At 44.9% G+C, this 19171-nt stretch overlaps 1 protein-coding gene across 4 annotated transcripts in view; it reads left to right on the top strand.

The window, feature by feature from the left end:
• Positions 1 to 2242, top strand: part of STARD8 (StAR related lipid transfer domain containing 8) — a 75687-nt gene extending 73445 nt beyond the window's left edge. For all 4 annotated transcript variants that reach the window (XM_047764415.1, XM_047764417.1, XM_047764418.1 and 1 more), the window contains 3 exons: positions 38 to 255; positions 364 to 540; positions 695 to 2242. In XM_047764415.1, coding sequence (XP_047620371.1) covers positions 38 to 255; positions 364 to 540; positions 695 to 812 — 513 coding nt within the window. In that variant the 3' untranslated portion in view covers positions 813 to 2242. The remainder of the gene's footprint in view (positions 1 to 37; positions 256 to 363; positions 541 to 694) is intronic.
• Positions 2243 to 19171: the final 16929 nt, after the last annotated feature.

Here is a 19171-nt window from a genome sequence, read left to right on the forward strand (position 1 = left end):
TGACAGCTGCCCCTGTCCTCACTTCCTGGATTCACAGGCACCAGATGGGCACCCTCTGCGTGTGTGGAAGGCATCTACAGAGGTGGCAGCCCCCCCGGCCGTGGTGCTACACCGTGTCCTGCGGGAGAGGGCCCTCTGGGATGAGGACCTGCTGCGGGCTCAGGTGCTGGAAGCCCTGATGCCGGGTGTGGAGCTGTACCACTACGTCACTGACAGCATGGCACCCCATCCCTGCCGCGACTTTGTGGTGCTCCGGTGAGGGGTTCTGGCGGTCACCCTGGAATGATGGGGGACCTGGGAGGTGGGGTGGGAACCGCTGCATCAGGGAAGCTGAATGTGTGTGTCCCTCCCCCTAACCCCCAGGATGTGGCGTTCTGACCTGCCCCGCGGGGGTTGCCTGCTCGTCTCTCAGTCCCTGGATCCTGAACAACCTGTGCCTGAGTCAGGGGTGCGGGCCCTGATGCTCACCTCCCAGTACCTCATGGAGCCTTGTGGCCTGGGCCGCTCCCGGCTCACCCACATCTGCCGTGCTGACCTCAGGTACCAGGCCCCCTCAAGCCTGGTGCCCTCCAACCTCCACTTCATGCCACTGATCCCAGGGTCGGGGGTGGATGCAAGTCCTGTCTTCCTTTTTCCTGGCAAGGGCTCTGGGGAAGAACCCATGGCTCATTCCTGCCCACTTCTACCTCTCCAGGGGCCGTTCTCCTGACTGGTACAACAAAGTCTTCGGTCACCTGTGTGCCATGGAGGTGGCAAAGATCCGAGACTCCTTCCCGACCCTGCAGGCAGCTGGTCCTGAGACAAAGTTGTGAGCCTCAGCCTGGTCCCAGGGTGACGCCACCCAGGCTTCCCCTGTCCCAGGGCAGCGAGGGTGGGATGAGAGCAGAGCAGCCCCCGATGGATGCTGCTTCCAGGACGGAAGCAAGCTCGGGCTGTTTCCCTTACTTCCTGAAGCTCCTCTGCACATAGAGGGGAGGAAAAGAGAATTTCAGTGTCATGTCTCCACTCGACCCCCAAACCTGTGTTCTGTCTTTCTGAGAAAGGGGAGTCAATTCAGGAACGAGAAGATGGCTACTGCTCTCCAGGTCCACGGAGCCACCGGTCAGTCTGAAGCCTTCCTGGCTCCCCTGCCTATAGGGCAAGGAGGAAGAGAGCAGTGTGTGTTTCTAGGTCTCAGGTGTTCCGAGAGGCCAAGCCAACGTGCTTGGTGCTAGGGTCCCTTTGAGGTTGGACAGGAGGCTCTGGTCCTGCCTTTGGGTCCAACATTGGCCCTGAACTGCCTTTTGCAGAGAAATTGGACTTAAGTGAACGGACACAGGAGCAGAGCACAGGGCAGCCCCAACCACCGTGAGCTGTTGATTTGTGTAAATACGATTCTGATTTTTACAAGGCTGATTTAAAGAGAGGGCACTGACAGGCCCCAGTAGGCGACATGACGATTTGGGATAGCTTGGGATGTGAGAGCTGGGGGGAAACTTCCTTTCTCAGGTCTCAAGAGACCAATGAACCAGTCTCTCCTGACTTAGGCCCCACACTTTAACTGCCACTCCATGGGGTCCTGTGTAGCCATTGGCCACGCATTGCCATGTCTGGAGAGTAAACAGTCTTGCTCCCACTGCACAGGCCAAGCAAAAGCAGATGGTGGCAAGGAGATACTGTCTGTGTCTATGTCCTTTTTTTCCGCTATTGTTGCCTATGGTAAAAGGTTGACATGACAGCCCCTTCCTCCAGCAGAGACCTGGCCCCTGGATCAGGTGGCTGGCCAGCAAGGTGGAAGGGCCTAGTGTCATCTCAGCTCACTGGAGCTTGATCTCAACCTGACCTAGCCCACCCAACTGGCCATCTTGGTTCACATGGAAAGTCAAACGCCGGACACCAACTAGTGCTTTATTATTATTATTTTTTGGCTGAATAAACTGGAGTGGGATAGATTCCAGCCAACCAGTTGTAATTTTTAAGCCTGTTTTATTGTACCTATAAATACTGTACAGTCAGAATATTAAAAAATGTATTTGTGTATATATAGATACACACACACACACATATATATATATATACACACACACATCTATATACACACAGACACACACAGACATATACATATTCTCTCCAGAGTGTACCATAATCTGTGGGTAGGAACAGAGGTCTGAAAGCCTTAGGGGGGCAGGGCACTTAAGACAGGGGAGGTAGAGAACCAGGTCCAAGTGACTCCCCAGTGGAACAATAAAGCATTACAATAGAAGCACTTTGTGTGGCTCTTTGCTGAGACGATGGGCTAGGGATGAGGGGCAGGTTACAATGCAGGCTTGGTGTTAGGGTCAGAGATTGTGAGCATTACCAACATAGGACTCAAGGTGGGGTAAGGGGAGGCTGCAGAAGGAATGGGGAAGGGCCTCAGCCTTTTTCCTAGGGAGGTGACTGAAGGTGGAGGAGGCAGGATTCCAAGAAGCCATAAACCCCATTCCCTGACCTGACCAGGGTCTCCTATCTGAATATTCCACAAGCATGACCTCAGATGTCCTGACAGCCCCTGTGGAGAGCTGTCTTTGGCTATGCTATTCTCCCTACCCCTGCTACACACAGTCCAAGAGTGGAGACCCAGTCCCAATAAGCCTCCTGGGACCTATTGTTCCACCCATAAGCCAGCCTGAAACAGGTTTCAGTGCCTTGAGGCAGCCCTTGATCTGGCTCCACTGGACAGCAAAGAGAGGCCCCCTCATCTTGACTTCCTGCAAGAAGCTCTTTCTTTGCCACATTGCTTGTAGCTGTAAAATCCCCAAGCTCCGAGGGACAGCTAGAGAGTACAGTCTTTGCAGTCAATCTGTGTTTACATCCTTCTAGTGCTGTCAAGCAGCATGGGGCAAAACAAGTCCTGCTCGCTCGCTCTCTGGATCTCAGCTTCCTCTTGGGCCAAACAGGCCAGAGATCACCTCATCACAATTCTGGCCCGGTAAATGTTCAGCATGGCCCACCCTAGTCTGTACCTCCACCCAGAGTGAACAGATTGGAGTGCGTATCAAGTCCCATTTCTCTGTCACCTTCTTCCATTCTCTTCTTCTAGGTTCAGCTGTACCTACGTGCTTTTGCCCTTTCCTCACAGCTGCTTCTTGGGTGTCTTGGGTAGACTTGTAAGGGAATGAGGTAGAACAGAGAGCCTGTCAGCACCTTGACTTTGGGAAAATAATGAAAGCACCTCCACGTGATTGCGGGATGAGGAATCACTCAAGCAGTGCTGGTGTTAGGGGACACCAATGTGAAACTCGAGCTGATATTTTTCAAGTCAGGCAGCAAGGGAACCTTCTGGCACAGGCTCTACCCCACCTGGTCATGGAAGGAGGCCATGATGATGGCACAGAGGATTGTATTTAGCATGGTGTTAATAGTGGGCATGAAAATGACCACCCAGATTGTGGTCACTAGGAGACAGGTAAAGAGTTATGAAGGAGGCTCTTGCAAGAGACAGAGAATTCCCCCAAACTTTCATCTCTAGACTCTGAGGCCCAAGACCAGTTGACCAGTGTGGTTCCTTTATGTTTGGCATTCTTGGATAAGCAGCACCAATCAGGGGGGCTTCTCTGGGCCTTTGTGTTGTCCTCCTGCATAAAGCAGAGGCTTCCATCCCTCCATCCCTGCATCTCTGCCTGGCCCACCATGCAGTCTGTAATTGGCCTGTAGACATAGGAATGGGTGTCATAATGATGAGACTGCCCAGGCCTCTCATTCCCATGCATGGCAAGCACCATCCATGGCCATTTTTAGCCTTCAGTCTTGGATCTCCATCTACCTTGAGTTGACCTTTCCCTGGTGCCAGAGAACCCTCACCCTCAAATTCCCAATCCTGTTGCCTGTACTTTTCATTCTTATGCTTCCCCTGACCCATTACCCCAATGAAACCAGACTGTGGGTAAATTCCATGTGGGAACTGGACAATCTATTCGTGAGTGGCCATCTATTATTTTCTATTTTCCAGTGCTCTATTTCCAGAGTGGCTGAGGGTAGCTGGTAGACAAACCTAAGTTCAGACCCTAGCTATATCACCTGGCTGAGTGACCTTAGGTGACACATGTAACCTTTCTGATTTGTTTTTCCTTGCAGAAAATAAGGCTAAAAATCATTGTATCTTGTAAGGCTCTTGTTGGGGTTAAATGAGCCAGTGGTTGATGATGGGGTTGAACAGTGCCTAGGACATGGCAGACACAAATAAATGGTAGTCTCCCCTGCCATGCCTCTTCCCTACTAGTCAGACTCTGTAGAGAGGCTTCAGGCTTGGGCAAGGGGGTGGGGTGCATATGCATATTATTTTCTGATTGGCATCAAGGCCCTACCTCCCCTTTGGGTTCCTAGACCTCCACAGCCTCGGTTTCCACCATTCTGGACACACCTACTTCCTCACCAGGCTCTAAACCTTTCAGTGACCTCTTTGCATCCTAACTACTGATTGGTTTTCACTCCACTTCCTCTTGGAGAATTTGGCCCCATGGCCTTATCTTCCTTTTTGAAATCCTCCTTTCTTATCCTCTCCTCTCTGTCTCAACTTTCTTATAAGGGACTTCGCTGACATTCATCATTTCAGTTTACACCTCTGTGCAGATACCCCCCCATCACTACCAAGAGCCTCATCACTTCCTTTTGCTGTGACAGCTATTTCCCACTCCATGAGTGAACCTTTCCATCTGGAAGACCCACCTACATGTCAAACTCAACAGGCCCAAGCCGAACATAGAGGAGCCACACTGGTCATCTTCTGACACACAGTCTGCTCCCTGCTGCCTGTCCTGTCTCTATTTGTAGCAATGTTATCTTCCTGGCTACCTTCCTTAGCTCAAATCCCCAAATCAGCCATGACCTCTCCTCTTTCAACCAATCCATCCCTCCATCAAACATATCCTCTCAAACTCATCCATTCTGCTATTCAACAAGTAGTTGTGGAATGTCTGTTATATACCAGACTCTGCTGGGACACAGGAAGTACAGCAGTGAACAAGACTGATAAGATTCTCACATGCCTTTAGCGCACATTCTATTAGATGGGTTAGTGAAGGGAAGTAGATAATAAACACACACTCAAGCTAACTTCAGCCATGACCAGGGTGATGAAGGCAATAAAACGGTGAGGTGGTAGTGATGGAGCACTTACTCCGATAGGGTGGTCAGTAAGAGCCTCTCTGAGCATGTGGCACATAAGCCAAGACCTGGGAAAAAGGAATGGTCCATGCAAAGATCTAAGGGAAAGCGTTCCAGGCAGTAGAAATAGTGAACAAGCACCAAGGGCTTGGGGTGGGATGAAGTCAGCACTTTCCAGGAGGAACAGCTGGTGAGATGTAGGACCAGATCACATGGGGCTAATGGGGAAGTACCCACATCTGGCTAAATCTCCCTACAGTGTTTCCCCATCCCCACCCCATGCCTATGGCAGCCCAGTTCATGTTGCTTTCCTTTCAACCTGGATATTCAGGAGAGGCTGTAACCCGTCTTTCTTCCTCCGCCCTTTTCCACCTATACCTAGTTCTAGGTCAGTCTTTCTAAGGTCAATTGTCACCCTGTCTTTCTGACTCAAAACCTGTCAATGCCTCTGCTTCCTCCACACCCCACAGTTGACTACCAAACTGTGGCATTCAGGACCCTACAATGCAGCCTTGACTTGTCCACCAAGTTTCTCTCCCACTTCACCTCCCTTCTCTAGCCATGTCTTAGGCATGCTACTTTAGTTCCTTTTGCCAGGAATTGACATAAGGCTGTCTTGGACTCAGAAGACCCAAGTTCAAGTCTAACCTCTGGGGCAATTGGCAAGTTATTTAAATTTGGGGGGGGGCCAGTTTCTCCATACACAAATAAAATGAGGTTCAGAGAGATGTGTAAATTACTTAGCAAGATAGGTTGACTATTGCAAACTGCTGTCACTGTCCAACCTCACCCATCTGGCTCTCAACTCCAATATATCTCCACCATGAAGTCATTCCTGAAACTTTCAGCAAGGTTTGTTCCATCCCTCTTCTGAGTGGTCATTGCCTTTTGCATCTATTTTAAGACCTCCAGCTCACCAATACCTCCTTGTAGGGTTCTTTGGGCACCAGTCACATTGACAGTCTCCCCATTAGCTTGGGAGCACCTGGGATCAGGATCAGCACCTAGTGGGGTTCATCTCTGAGCCCTTCATAGTGTCAACTCATGGATACATGAAGTCCCAGTGAAGGAATTTGGAGAGATAGAGGTGGGTTCAATTCCTGGTCCTGCCACTTCTTAGCAGTGTGAACTTGACTCTTTGAGATTCAGTTTTCTCATCTGTACAGGAAGGCCTACTTTGTTAGGGTGTTGTGAGGAACCCATACACCTAGCACAGTGCCTAGTACAATCCTAGGCATAAAAGGAGCCCTTAGTCACTGTTTACTGTGTAGACTCTGTCACTACAAGCCCTTCCTCTACAAACACCCTCCCCCACTCGGTTTGCCCCATTTTATCCTCTCTAGCTCACACCCTTCCAGCCTCAGCCAGTATTTCTCAATCAACCTACCCCCAAGTTCACGAAGAATTTTTTGAGTGGAATTTTGTCGCATAAACCTAACTTCAGATGTACAGGCTCATCTCCTTGCTTAGTCTATGACATCCAAGACAGGGACAGAGTGAGAGGCATCTAGAAGAGCCAGTGTCAGGGAGCTCATGGAGTATATGTTGAATCCAATTAAATATTTGTGTGTAGGAGCAAGAAGACATGAGAGAATGTGAGGTGGGGGCTGTGGGGCGGGAAGGGACACTGGAGCTTGAAGCAACCTGGAAAAGGGTGAGTGGGAACCACATCAACCTTCTGCCACACAGGAAGGAGCACATGGATACTGAGCACTGACTCTACACCAGGCCCCACGCCATGCATTTCACACACAGGATAACTTTTTACCTCAAAATTCCCCTCTGCATTGTTAGCATCCCCTTTTCCTGGATAGAGATCTGAGAGTCTGAGAAGCAAGGAGACTTTCCTTAGGGTTCAGAGCCAGAAAGCAGCTGAGCTGGGTCTTCTGCCAAGACTCCCAAGCTTGTCTTCTCTCTGGTGTCCAGAGAAAAGGGAGAGGATGCTCCTACCCCCTGCTGGTAGAGTCAGTATGCCTGTGAGAAAGGTGGGGAGGCACCTGGAATTTCTTGAATAAGGAAGGAAAAGTGTTTGAGGAAAGCTGGCTGAAGATAAGTGAGATCAGGAGGGAGGGCAGAGAGGCAGGCCTGCAGTGATGTGCACTGGTCATGGAAGCTGCCCTGCTCTGCCCCAGGTCAACCTCACATTCTGCTAGGTATTGGCCTGCCCTGTTTCCAAGATTGTCACCATCCCTGGGAAGGGCTCTGTGGTATCCCTGAGCTGCCAAAGCCTCTAGACAGGCAGATAGTACCTTAAGCTGTTGGGATTAAGTAGGGGCCACATATGAACTTTGATGGCCCTGCCTACTTTTGCCTTCGTGGACCATTCCTTTCTAACCAATATTTTGAAATATTTTACAAACGTTTTGGAATAAAGATGACTATTATCTGGGCTGGACTGCCGTGGCTCACTATATATTTGCTGTCATTATATTCACTTTTATCCTAATATAAAAATAATTAAAATTAAAACATTTTTGAGGTTGTGCATGGTGTCAGGATGGAGGGAAATTGATCCTGAGAAAGAACATACATGAGAGCGAGAGCAAGGGAGATAGAGAGGGACAGACACACAGACAGAAGTAGATATAGGATCAGCCAGAGTCAAATAATGTATACCTAGAAAGTGTTCATGAGATTGTTCTGAACTAAAAATAAATTCTGATTGAAGACAACATGGCAGAGTAGAAGGACTTGAGCTCACTTTCTCTCAGGAAAACACCAAAATCACAACTAATTGCTGAACAACCATCAACAAAAAAAGAGTAGAATCTACCAAAATAGATATTTTACATCCAAAGACAAAGAATAAACCACAATGAGATGGTAGGAAGGGCAGATTTGCAACATAATTGAATCCCATACCTGCCAGGTAGGCAACTCACAAATGGAAAAATAATTATATTGCAAATCTTCTCCCACAAGAATGAGAGTTCTGAGCTCCAGGTCAGGCTCCCCAGCCTGGGGGTCTAGCATCAGGAGAAAAAGTCCCCTAGAGCATTTCATTTTGAAGGCTAGTGGGACTTGAGTGCAGGAACTCCACAGGACTAGGTGAAACAGAGACTCCACTCTTGGAGGGTAAAGTCTCACATGAAATGAATTAATATAACACAAATGAAACAAAATGTGGACACAGGGCAATGAGTAACTTCACATGAGCCTGGGCCAGAACTACCTGTGGGTCTAGGAGGGTCTCCTGGTGAGGTAAGGGTCAGCTGTGGCTCACTGTTGTGGCAAGGACATTGCTTGCAGAAGCCCCAGGGAATATTCAGAAGCATGATCTCTCCCAGAAGTTGCCATTTTGGCACCAAGACCTGGCATCACCCAATAGCCTGCAGGGTCCAGTGATGGGATGCCTCAGGCCAGACAACCAAAAGGATAGGAACACAGACCACAAACACAGAAATTTAGACAAAATGAGAGAGCAGAGAAATAAGTTCCAGACAAAAAAAAAGGACTAAGTGAAGTGGAGTTAGGCTATATACCTGAAAAAGAATTCAGAGTAATGATAGTAAAAATGATCCGAGATCTTAGAAAAAGAAGGGAGGCACATATAGAGAAGAGATGTTTAACACAGAGCTAGAAGATTTAAAGAAGAGAGATGAACAATACACTAACTGAAATGAAAAATATACCAGAAGAAATCAATAGCAAAATAAATGAAGCAGAAGAAAGAATAAGCTAGAAGATAGAGTGGTGGAAATCACTGCCATGGAAAAGAAAAAAGAATGAAAATAAATGAAGACAATCTCAGAGACCTCTGGGACATTAAATGCAGCAACATTTGCATTATAGGGGTCAGAAGGAGAAGAGATAGAGTCAGAGACAGAGTCTGAGAAATTGTTTGAAGAGATAATAGCTGAAAACTTCCCTAACATGGGAAAGGAAACACTCACTCAAGTCCAGGTAGTAGAGAGTACCATATAGAATAAACCCAAGCAGGAACACCCTGAGACACTTATTAATCAAATTGACCAAAATTAAATACAAAGAGAAAATATTGAGAGCAGATAGGGAAAAGCAACAAATAACATAAAAGGGAACCCTGATAAGGTTATCAGATGATTTTGCAGCAGAAACTCTCAGGCCAGAAGGAGGTAGCACAACATACTTAAAGTTACAAAAGGGGAAAAAAAACCTATGACCAAGAATACTCTACCCAGCAAGGTTCTCATTTGGATTTGACATAGAAATCAAAAGCTTTACAGACAAGTAAAAGCTAAAAGAACTCAGCACAACCAAACCAGTTTTACAACAAATGCTAAAGGAAATTCTCTAGGCAGAAAAGAAAAGGCCACAACTAGAAATGAGAAAGTTACAAATGTAAAAGCTCATTGGTAAAGGCAAACATACAGTAAAGGTAGGAAATCATTCACATGCAAGTATATCAAAACCAGCAATCATGAGAAGAGGGGAGTATAAATGCAGGATGTTGGAAATGTATTTGCAATTGATAGACAGCAACTTAAAACAATTTTGTATGTATATAGACTGCTATATCAAAACCTTGAGGTAATCACAAACCAAAAATCTACAATAGATACACACACACAGAAAAAGCAATTCAAAGACAGCACAAAAGATAGTCATCAAATCACAAAAGAGAACAAAAGAGGAAGGGAAGAAAGAAGACATTTGAAAACAAATCCAAAAAATTGGCAATAAGAACATACATATTAATAAATACCTTAAATGTAAATGGCTTAAATGCTCCAATCAAAAACAGACGGACTGAATGGATACAAAAACAAGACCCACATATGTGCTGTCTATAAGAGACCAACTTCAGATCTAGGAACACATACAGACTGAAAGTGAAGGGATAGAAAAAGTTATTCCATGCAAATGGAAATCAAAAGCAAGGTGGAGTGGCAATACTCAAAAAAGACAAAATGGATTTTATTTTTTAAAAAATTATAGTCAATTTACAATGTTGTACTAATTTGTGCTGTACAAAATAAACTTTAAAATAAAGACTGTTGGGAGTGCCCATCATGGCTCAGCCGTTAACAAACCCAACCAGCATCCATGAGGATGCAGATTCAATCCCTGGCCTCGCTCAGTGTGTTAAGGATCCGGCATTGCTGTGAGCTGTGGTGTAGGTCACAGATGTGGCTCAGATCCCGTGTTACCATGGCTCTGGTATAGGCCAGAAGCTACGGCTTCGATTGGACCCCTCGCCTGGGATTGGACCCCTAGCCTAATATGTCTTTATTATATATATAATAAACACTGTTAGAAACAGACTCAAAGATTTTGAAATGGAACTTATGTATACTGAAGGAGAAATGTGTGGGGGGGGATAAATTAGGGGGTTGGGACTGATATATACACACTACTATATGTGTGTATATATAAATGAGTAACAAGGACCTACTGTATAGTACAGAGAAATTTACTTAATAGTATAATAATGATAACCTATATGGGGAAAGAATGGCTATATGTATAACTGATTTAATTTGCTGTATACCTGAAATTAACACAAATTTGTAAATCAACTATATTCCAATAAATTTTTTTGAAAATTAAAGAAAAAATAAAAATTGTTATGAGATAAAGACATTATCTAATTCAATAATTCAACCCAAGAAGTAGATATAAAAATTATAAATATATATACACCCAATATAGGAACACCTCAATATAAAAGGCAAATACTAACAGCCATAAGAGGAGAAATTAATAGTAACATAATAATAGTAGTGGAATTTAACACCCCAATTACATTAATGGACAGATTATCCAGACAGAAAATCAATAAGGAAACACAGGCCCTAAATGACACATTAGACCAGATGAACTTAATTGATATTTATATAACATTCCATCTGAAAGCAGCAGAGAAATCACATTCTTCTCAAGTGCATATGGAACATTCTTCAGGAGAGATCACCTCATATGCCACAAAGCAAGCCTCAGTAAATTTAAGAAAACAAATTATATCAAGCACCTTTTCCAGCTACAACACTATGAGATTAGAAATCAACTACAAGAAAAAAATCTATAAACACACAACCATATGAAGCCTAAACAATAGGTTACTAAACAACCCATGGATCACTGAAGAAATCAGAGGAAATTAAAAATACCTAGAGATAAATGTAAATGAAAACACAATGATCTGAAACCTATGGGGCACAGCAAAACTAGTTCTAGGAGGGAAGTTTATAGCAATACAATCTTACTTCAGAAGAAAGAAACACCTCCTATAAACAATCTAACCTTACAAGTATAGCAACTAAAGAAAGAGGAAAAAACAAAACCTTAAGTTAGCAGAATGAAAGAAATGAAGATCAGAGCAGGGATAAATTAAATAGAGACAAAGAAAATAATGGGAAAAAATTGATGAAACTAAAAGCTGGTACCTTGAAAAGATAAACAAAATTAATAAACCTTTAGCCAGACTCATTAAGAAAAAAAGGGAGATGGCTCGAATCAATAAAATTAGAAATGAACAAGGAGAAGTTACTACAGACACCACAATGACTATACTACCCAAGGTAATCTACAGATTCAATGCAATCCCTATCAAATTACCAATGGCATTTTTTTCAAAGAACTAGAACAAAAAAATTTAAATTTGTAATGAAACACAAATGACATTGAATAGACAATGCAATCCTGAGAAAGAAAAACAGAGCTGGAAGAATCAAGCTCCCTGTCTTAAGACAATACTACAAAGCTACAGTCATCAAAACAGTATGGTACTGGTACAAAAAACAGAAATATGGATGAGTGGACCAAGATAGGAAGCCCAGAAATAACCCACACACCTATGGCCAATTAATATATCACAAAGAAAGCAAGAATATACAATGGAGAAAAGATAGTCTCTTCTATAAGTGGTGCCAGGAAAACTGGACAGCTACATGTGAAAGAATGAATTTAGAACATTCTCTAATACTTTACACAAAAATAAACTCAAAATGAATTAAAGACCTAAACATAAGACCAGATATTATAAAAATCTTAGAGGAAAACTTAGGCAGAATACTCTTTGACATAAATCACAGAAATATCTTTTTGGATCCACCTCCTAGAGTAATGAAAATAAAAACAAAAATAAATGAATGTGACCCAATTACACTTAAAAGATTTTGTAAGCAAAGGAAACCCTAAACAAAACAAAAAGACAACACACAGTACAGGAGAAAATATTTGCAAACTGTGAGACAAACAAGGGGTTAATATCCAAAATATACAAATAGCTCATACAACTCAATGACAAGAAAACAAACAACTCAATCAAAAAATGGGCAAAAGAGCTAAAAAAATTTCTCCAAAAAAGATATACACGCACATGAAATATGTGGCATACAAAAAGATGCTCAGTATTGCTAATTATTAGAGAAATACAAATTCAAAACTACAATGAGGTATCACCTCACACCAGTTAGAATGGGCATCATGGAAAAGTCTACAAACAATCAGTGCTGGAGCGGGTGTGGAGGAAAGGGAACTCTCCTACACTGTAGATGGCAGTATAATTTGGTGCAGCCGCTGTGGAACACAGTATGGAGGTTCCTTAAAAGACTAAAAATAAAACTACTGTATGATCCAGCAATCCCACTCCTGAGCATGTATCTGGAGAAAACCTTAATTTGAAGAGATACACGCACCCCAATGTTCACTGCAGTGCTATTTACAATAGCCAAGACAAGGAAGCAATGTAAATGTCCATCGAAAGAGGAATGGATAAAGATGTGGTACACACATACAATGGTATATTACTCAGCTATAAAAATAATGAAATAATTCCTTTTGCAGGAACATGGATGGACTTAGAGATAATCATACTAAGTGAAGTAAGTCAGAAAGAGAAAGACAAATATCATATGATATCACAAACGTGGAATATAAAAAAGTGATACAAATGAACTTATTTTCAAAACAGATTTAGGCTTACAGACATAGAAAACAAATTTATGGTTACCAAAGGGGAAAGATGGGGGAGGGATAAATTAGGAATTTGGGATTACAATATGCACACTGCTATATATAAAATACATAACCACCAAGGACCTACTGTATAGCACATGGCAATCTACTCAATGCTCTGTAGTGACCTATATGGGAAAATAATATGAAAAAAGATTGGATATATGTTTATGCATAACTGAATTGCTTTGCTGTATACCTGAAACCAACACAATATTGTAAATCAACTATAACCCAATGTAAAATAAAAATTAAACTGAAAAAAGCTAGTAAGCTTTTCTCTTTACTTCGATTTAACTAATAGGAACTGACAGATTCAATCTTGGTTAATTAAAAAAAAAAGCATGAGAGCCAAGAAGTTCATCCTCAAGTGTCAGAGGGAAGAAGAAAATCTACTACCTTTCATTTCCAAGTTCTATGCTTACTCATCCTGAGATGATGGCAGTGGCAGTGTTCTCTTAAAAAGCAGAGCTTCATGCCTAGCTAACAATGGACTTGAATTTATATCAGCTGTAAAACCTTCCAGACAAGACTGTTACGTTAATATCCTACATAAGACAATCTGGAGAGGAATGGAAAATGCTGCTGGACTAGATGTTAGAGCCATGTCTGTCTTTTTTTCATCCCTCATGCAAACTGATTTCAGACTGAGGAACTTGAAGACAAAATGATACCATAAGTCCACACAACCTCCTCAACTTCAAGCCTAGCAACAGCATAGAGAATTATTTTCAAAAATAATAGATTTAAAATGACATTTATGGGAGTTCCCTCATGGCTCAGTGGTTAATGAACTCCATAAGGATGTGGGTACAATCCCTGGCCTTCCTCAGTGGGTTAAGGATCCAGCATTGCCATGAGCTGTGGTGTAGGTCGCAGACACAGTTTGGATCCCGTGTTGATGTGGCTGTGGCATAGGGTGGCAGCCGTAGCTCTGATTTGCCTCTAGCCTGGGAATTTCCATATGCCATGCATGCGGCCCTAAAAAGCAATAAATAAATAAATAAATAAAATGACATTTACAAATGAAATGGTATACTGTCTGGGCTTGCTGTAGAATATTGGGGAAGGATGGGGGAAGATGAAAAGTTGGCTAAGGGTTAATTAATAACTATGGAAGCTCCACGAATATTATAATACTGAAACACCCAGAATACTACATGAGTATGCCTATGTTAGAAGTTTTCCAAAATAAAAAGAAAAAAATTTAAAATACTTTTGTGGGCTCTGGCTGCTGGACCTACTATAACTAACAATAAGCTGGCCCTGGCAGAGGATGGCACAGAACTTGGAAATGGGTAAAAACATCTCTGTTGAGGGAGAGAGACATCTTTGAGTCCTGGGCAGTTGGACACCTGTCTCTACGCTTCACTTCAAGCACACTGAATGTGAGTAACCACAGCAGCTCTTCTTGCCTTCCTTGTTAGAGTGTGGACAACCCCTTCTCATTCCCCAGTTCCACCTCACTACCCTTCCTAGACTGGAGAGGCAAGCAAGTTCCAGTCAGGGCCTCTAACTGGTTCCCATGAACTTGGCCAAACTCCTTTCTGTCAAATGAGAGAGATTTATGGCTCTGGCCTCCTGATTGGGAAGCAGAACCCCCAGCTCCCAGCTTCCTCTCCTCTAAGGAACCAGAGAAGAGCTGGGCCCAGCCTGAAGCTGGCCTCCTTCCAACCACCCCCCACCCTAGGGAGGAGCTGAATCAGTGGCTCCAGCTTGTCCCTGAAGTGAGACACGTTGTCCAGGTCACAGAAAAACACCAGCATAAACAAGCAATGCTTGTGTAGGCAGAGGAAATGGCCATGTTCTGGCTTGTGACAGCTTTATGAGGAGGGGAAGCAGAGGAGATGGGAAGTTGGGGATGTCAGTGGCAGGGTGCTGAGACAGGAGGCAGGGCTCAGGGCCCAGGGCAAGGAGGGGGAACCAAAAAATTGAAGCCCAGCCCCTCTCCAGTGTGATTGACACAGCTTGCCCACCTGTTTTCTGATTAGATGCTCACAAAACCCTGAAGGTAGGTACAATTTTAGCCACATGTTCAAGGTACAGAAACTGAGGCTCAGAGAAGTGAAGGAAGGTACTTGCCCAACATGCTCAGCCAATTAGTGGCAGAGCTAGATTTGAATAAATTGGGTCTGTGTGAGTCAGGGTTGGGTGGGTGGGAAGAGCTCAGTGAGTGAGGTGACGGCAGCAAGGTGGGGATAAGTGAGGCAGGAGAACCTTTTCTCTGCACTGCTTCCCATAAAGTACACTTGATTTGTTTCCCAAAAACCCTGGGGTAGGTGTACTAGTAGCACACTAGTAGCTGATATTCATTTAGCAGTTTTGCCAAGCACCGCATACACACTTTATACGTCTTTTCTTATCTAGCGCTTAGTTTGCATTATGTCAGGCACTGGGTTGAGCACTTTTACATGCATTCACTTGTTTATTTACTTTTCACAATCCTGGGATGGATAGCTCCATTTTACAGATGAGGACAACTGAAATACAGAAAGGTAAAAGGACCTACCTGAGGTCATAGACTTAGCAATGAAGGAGCCTCGATTTGAAACTTGGTTTGTCAGAATCTAAAGATCAAAGAGTAGCTGGGGTTGGGAAGGGCAGGACAGTGGACATTAGATGCAGGGGAATAAGCTCTACAGAGTGAGGGGACTGAAACTGGAGCCCAGTCAGAGAGGGAATCACAAATGCCTGAGACTCATCTTCACCCACAGGGTGGTGAGAAGTGGTTTCCATGTCCATGAAGGAAAGAGAAGAAGTAGGTCTAGGGAACAGCTGGAGAGATTGAGGTTGGATGTTAGGAATCACTTTCCCATTCTGTGGATAACTAAAGCACCACTTATCTGGCAGCATCTGAGACAGGAAGGAAAGGGGCAGGGCACAACCATTAAAAGAATGACCCAACCACTAAGGAGAACAAGATACCACAAAAACTGGTTAGAACCAATCAGGTCCTAGATGGAGGAAGATTCAACTTCCAATGGACCTTCAGCCTCATTATGCACTCATTGTAATACATTAACATATGCTAAATAACACACCCTCAGGTGCCACGACAGCTCTGAGGCTGACCATAAAAGGCTAAAAACTGGGCAGTGCCCCAACTCCTGGAAATCCCTGCCTCTTCCCCAAGATAGTTAGAATATTCCTCCCACTCATTTGCCTATGAAATTACTCAGCCCATAAAAACACCACCCCCTACATCTCAGGCCACTCTGGCCTTTTGAGAAGACACCTTCTATGTATGGAATATGTATTCCCCAGGGGTGGTCTCACTTTCCTAGATGACCCCATGCTCTGGGGCCACTGCCCTTGCCTTCTGAGATAGTCACACTCTGTCATGGAGTCTGTATCTCCCTCAATAAACCTACTTCCACTTCACTCTGGTTAGCTCTTGAATTCTTTCCTGCCCATAGCCAAGGACCCTCACTTGGCAGCCTATCCCAGAAATTCACTTGAGACCTGGAAAACAATCATCTTCTGGCACCCTATTTTTTCCTGCAACACATTTTGCCATGAGGCCTGGAGTTTGAATAAGATTTTGGGGAGGACATGCAGGGAATCAAATTGTCTGACAAACTACAGAGCTGAGTTCCTCTTCTGGAGATCAGTTTACAGAGACAGGTTGGAGGAGGAGAAATGGGCCTGAGCCCCAAGCACTAGATTCCTCCCACTATCTGCCTGCCTCCAAGGCCAGGTCTGTCCCCAGCTATATATTTGATTGTGTATACCTGGGTGGCACTCTTACATCCTACTCTGTCCAGGGCTCAGAGACCCAGCCCCTCAGAAAGCTTTGCACCCTCTAGTGCCCCCACAAAATGGGGCCTGGCATACAGTGCACAGTGCTGCAGCATCACTGAATTAGGCACCTCGCCAGCTGAGGCCTCAGGCCCCTGGGGATGGTTAGATGAGGAAAGGCATTGGAGACTGTGGTCAAATACCTTGGTGCTAAATAGGTTGCTTTGATGTGTGTTTCAAAGCAGTCCCATGAGCTGAGAGCTTAGAGACCTACCTACAGGCCAGGGAAATTGAGACGCAGTTAGGATTAGAATGTGACAGGAAATATTGGCAATGTGCCAAGTGGCAGAGAAATTTAGAAGAGGGAAAAGCTTCTTGTGGTTATGGTAGTGCATAGGGGCCCCATTTCAAGGGAGCAATTGGAAGAACCTAGAAGGATAGGTACAACTGCAAAGCCAGGGACAATATCTAGAGGATGGGAGGAGGTGTTATGGTGAAGAGTGTGAGCTAACATTGGAGTTGAGAGAGAATGGGTCCCACCTGGTGAAACCGAGGAGGCAGGTTGGCAGGTGAACACAGTAGGGACAGAGAGAGAGGGGCAATGGGTCTGGAGCAGAAGCTTGCTCTTACATGCCCAGAGGGAGACTCTGCATTTAATTCCCTAGGAGCCATGAAAAGTTTTTGAGCAGAAGAGTCTGAATGAAGCTGTGCTTAAGGAAGATAAACCTGGCAGCATTATGGGAGGAGGGGAAAAGGGAAAGGCCTGGAGGCATGAAACTGAAGAAGAGAGCTCTTTCTAAGACTCTGAAAAGAGAAGGTTAAAGTCAAGGCTAGGGATCCAAGAGGCATCAGTATCAATTTAGGGCAGCCACTGAGTCTCTCCCCTTCTCTTGGCTTTGGCAGTCCAATCTTCAGAGTGAAGGATTTGGGCTTTGATTCCCCAAGGGCCCTACGGCCAGAATATCCCGTAGCCCTGACTTGCCAAGGTCTCTGTGCCTGGAAGAACCAACTCAAAACCTTGGTTGCTCCTGACCTGTGGCCACAGGATTGGAAAGGTGAAGAGGTGCCAAAGTGGTCAAGTGGTAGTAAAGGAGGATGGGCAGTAGGACAAGGGGCTGATAGTGGAGATGCTGGCTGCACAGTGGAGGCCCTGTAGCCCTGAAACACAGTAGTTCTTGGGCCACTGATGTAGTCACACTCCAGATCCCTGAGGGCTCAGGAATTAGAAGGTGGAGCCCGGAGATACACTCAGAGGCCCTGGCCTAGCCCAAGAATCTTGTAGTGATGGCAAAGAACCTAGAGAAGAGAAAACCAGGAGCTGTGAGGCTCATCTATGCTGTGAGTGAGCACAGCATGGACCCTACTGGTTTCCAGAAGGTAAGTGTGCATTGGCCTAGAAGTTGGCATTTCACACCCATACAATTTGGCTACTGTTATATTGGCGAGTCACAGTGTCCTTCCCCAGCCCGTGCTCCCATGCCTCCCCACCAGCTCTCACACGGAGCCACCTCTGGGTCTTCAGGGCTTGTGTGGGTGTGAGTGCCCAAGCCTAACTACCGAGTGTTGGCCCTGGAATTACAGGTTTTAGTTCCAAGCAGGCAAGGAACCTGGAAGGGAAAGGGCCTCAGAGAGGTACTGGGAGCTTTAGAGCTGGACTAGCCCACCACCCAGTGTTTCCCAAAGTGGGTTCTGCTAAACACAGTGTGAGAAAGATGGGGTAGATGACATACATAGCAACACAGTACAGATACTGATCTGCTCTATAATAAAAGACACCTGCTTTACTTTGTTGAATAAGGCGCTTTCCTAATTTATTTGCATTTGGGACTCCTTTTGTCATCATATCCCAATGATCATCCACATAATTTGATGAATGCTGCCACAGACTCTAGGGAACCAACAGAGGGTTTCAGGCTGGGAATGACAAGATTGGGCCTTTTTTGGAAGGCTCACTCTAGATGCTGTGTGGGTTGTGAACTGGAGAGATCAAGAGTTGCTGCAGGGAGATCAGGAGAGATACCGCAATCGTCCAGGCAGGAAAAATGAAAATCCCACCCATAATAAGGGTGCAGCAGGGATGGTGAATGGCACTGGAGACTGTCCTATCTTTGAATTGGGCCCAGTCCACATGCCCTAAAGTCTTCCCATGGCCCAGAACTGGGCCCTCTTAGTCAGCCAAGTCCCATTGCCCTCTCCCTGATCAGCCCTATTCCACCTTCCCAGCCCCAGCTCCTCCAGACTGCCCAGAATGCCAGTGTGCTGGCACTCAAGGAAGCTGGATTGCTGGCCACTCTCCATTCTAAAATCTTGAAAGGCTATAGTCCCACAAGGCCCACAGCTCTCAATTCCATTTCTCCCTAATGGGATTTGT

The sequence above is a fragment of the Phacochoerus africanus genome, chromosome X (assembly GCF_016906955.1).
Source record: "Phacochoerus africanus isolate WHEZ1 chromosome X, ROS_Pafr_v1, whole genome shotgun sequence".
In the NCBI taxonomy this organism is placed as follows: Eukaryota; Metazoa; Chordata; class Mammalia; order Artiodactyla; family Suidae; genus Phacochoerus; species Phacochoerus africanus.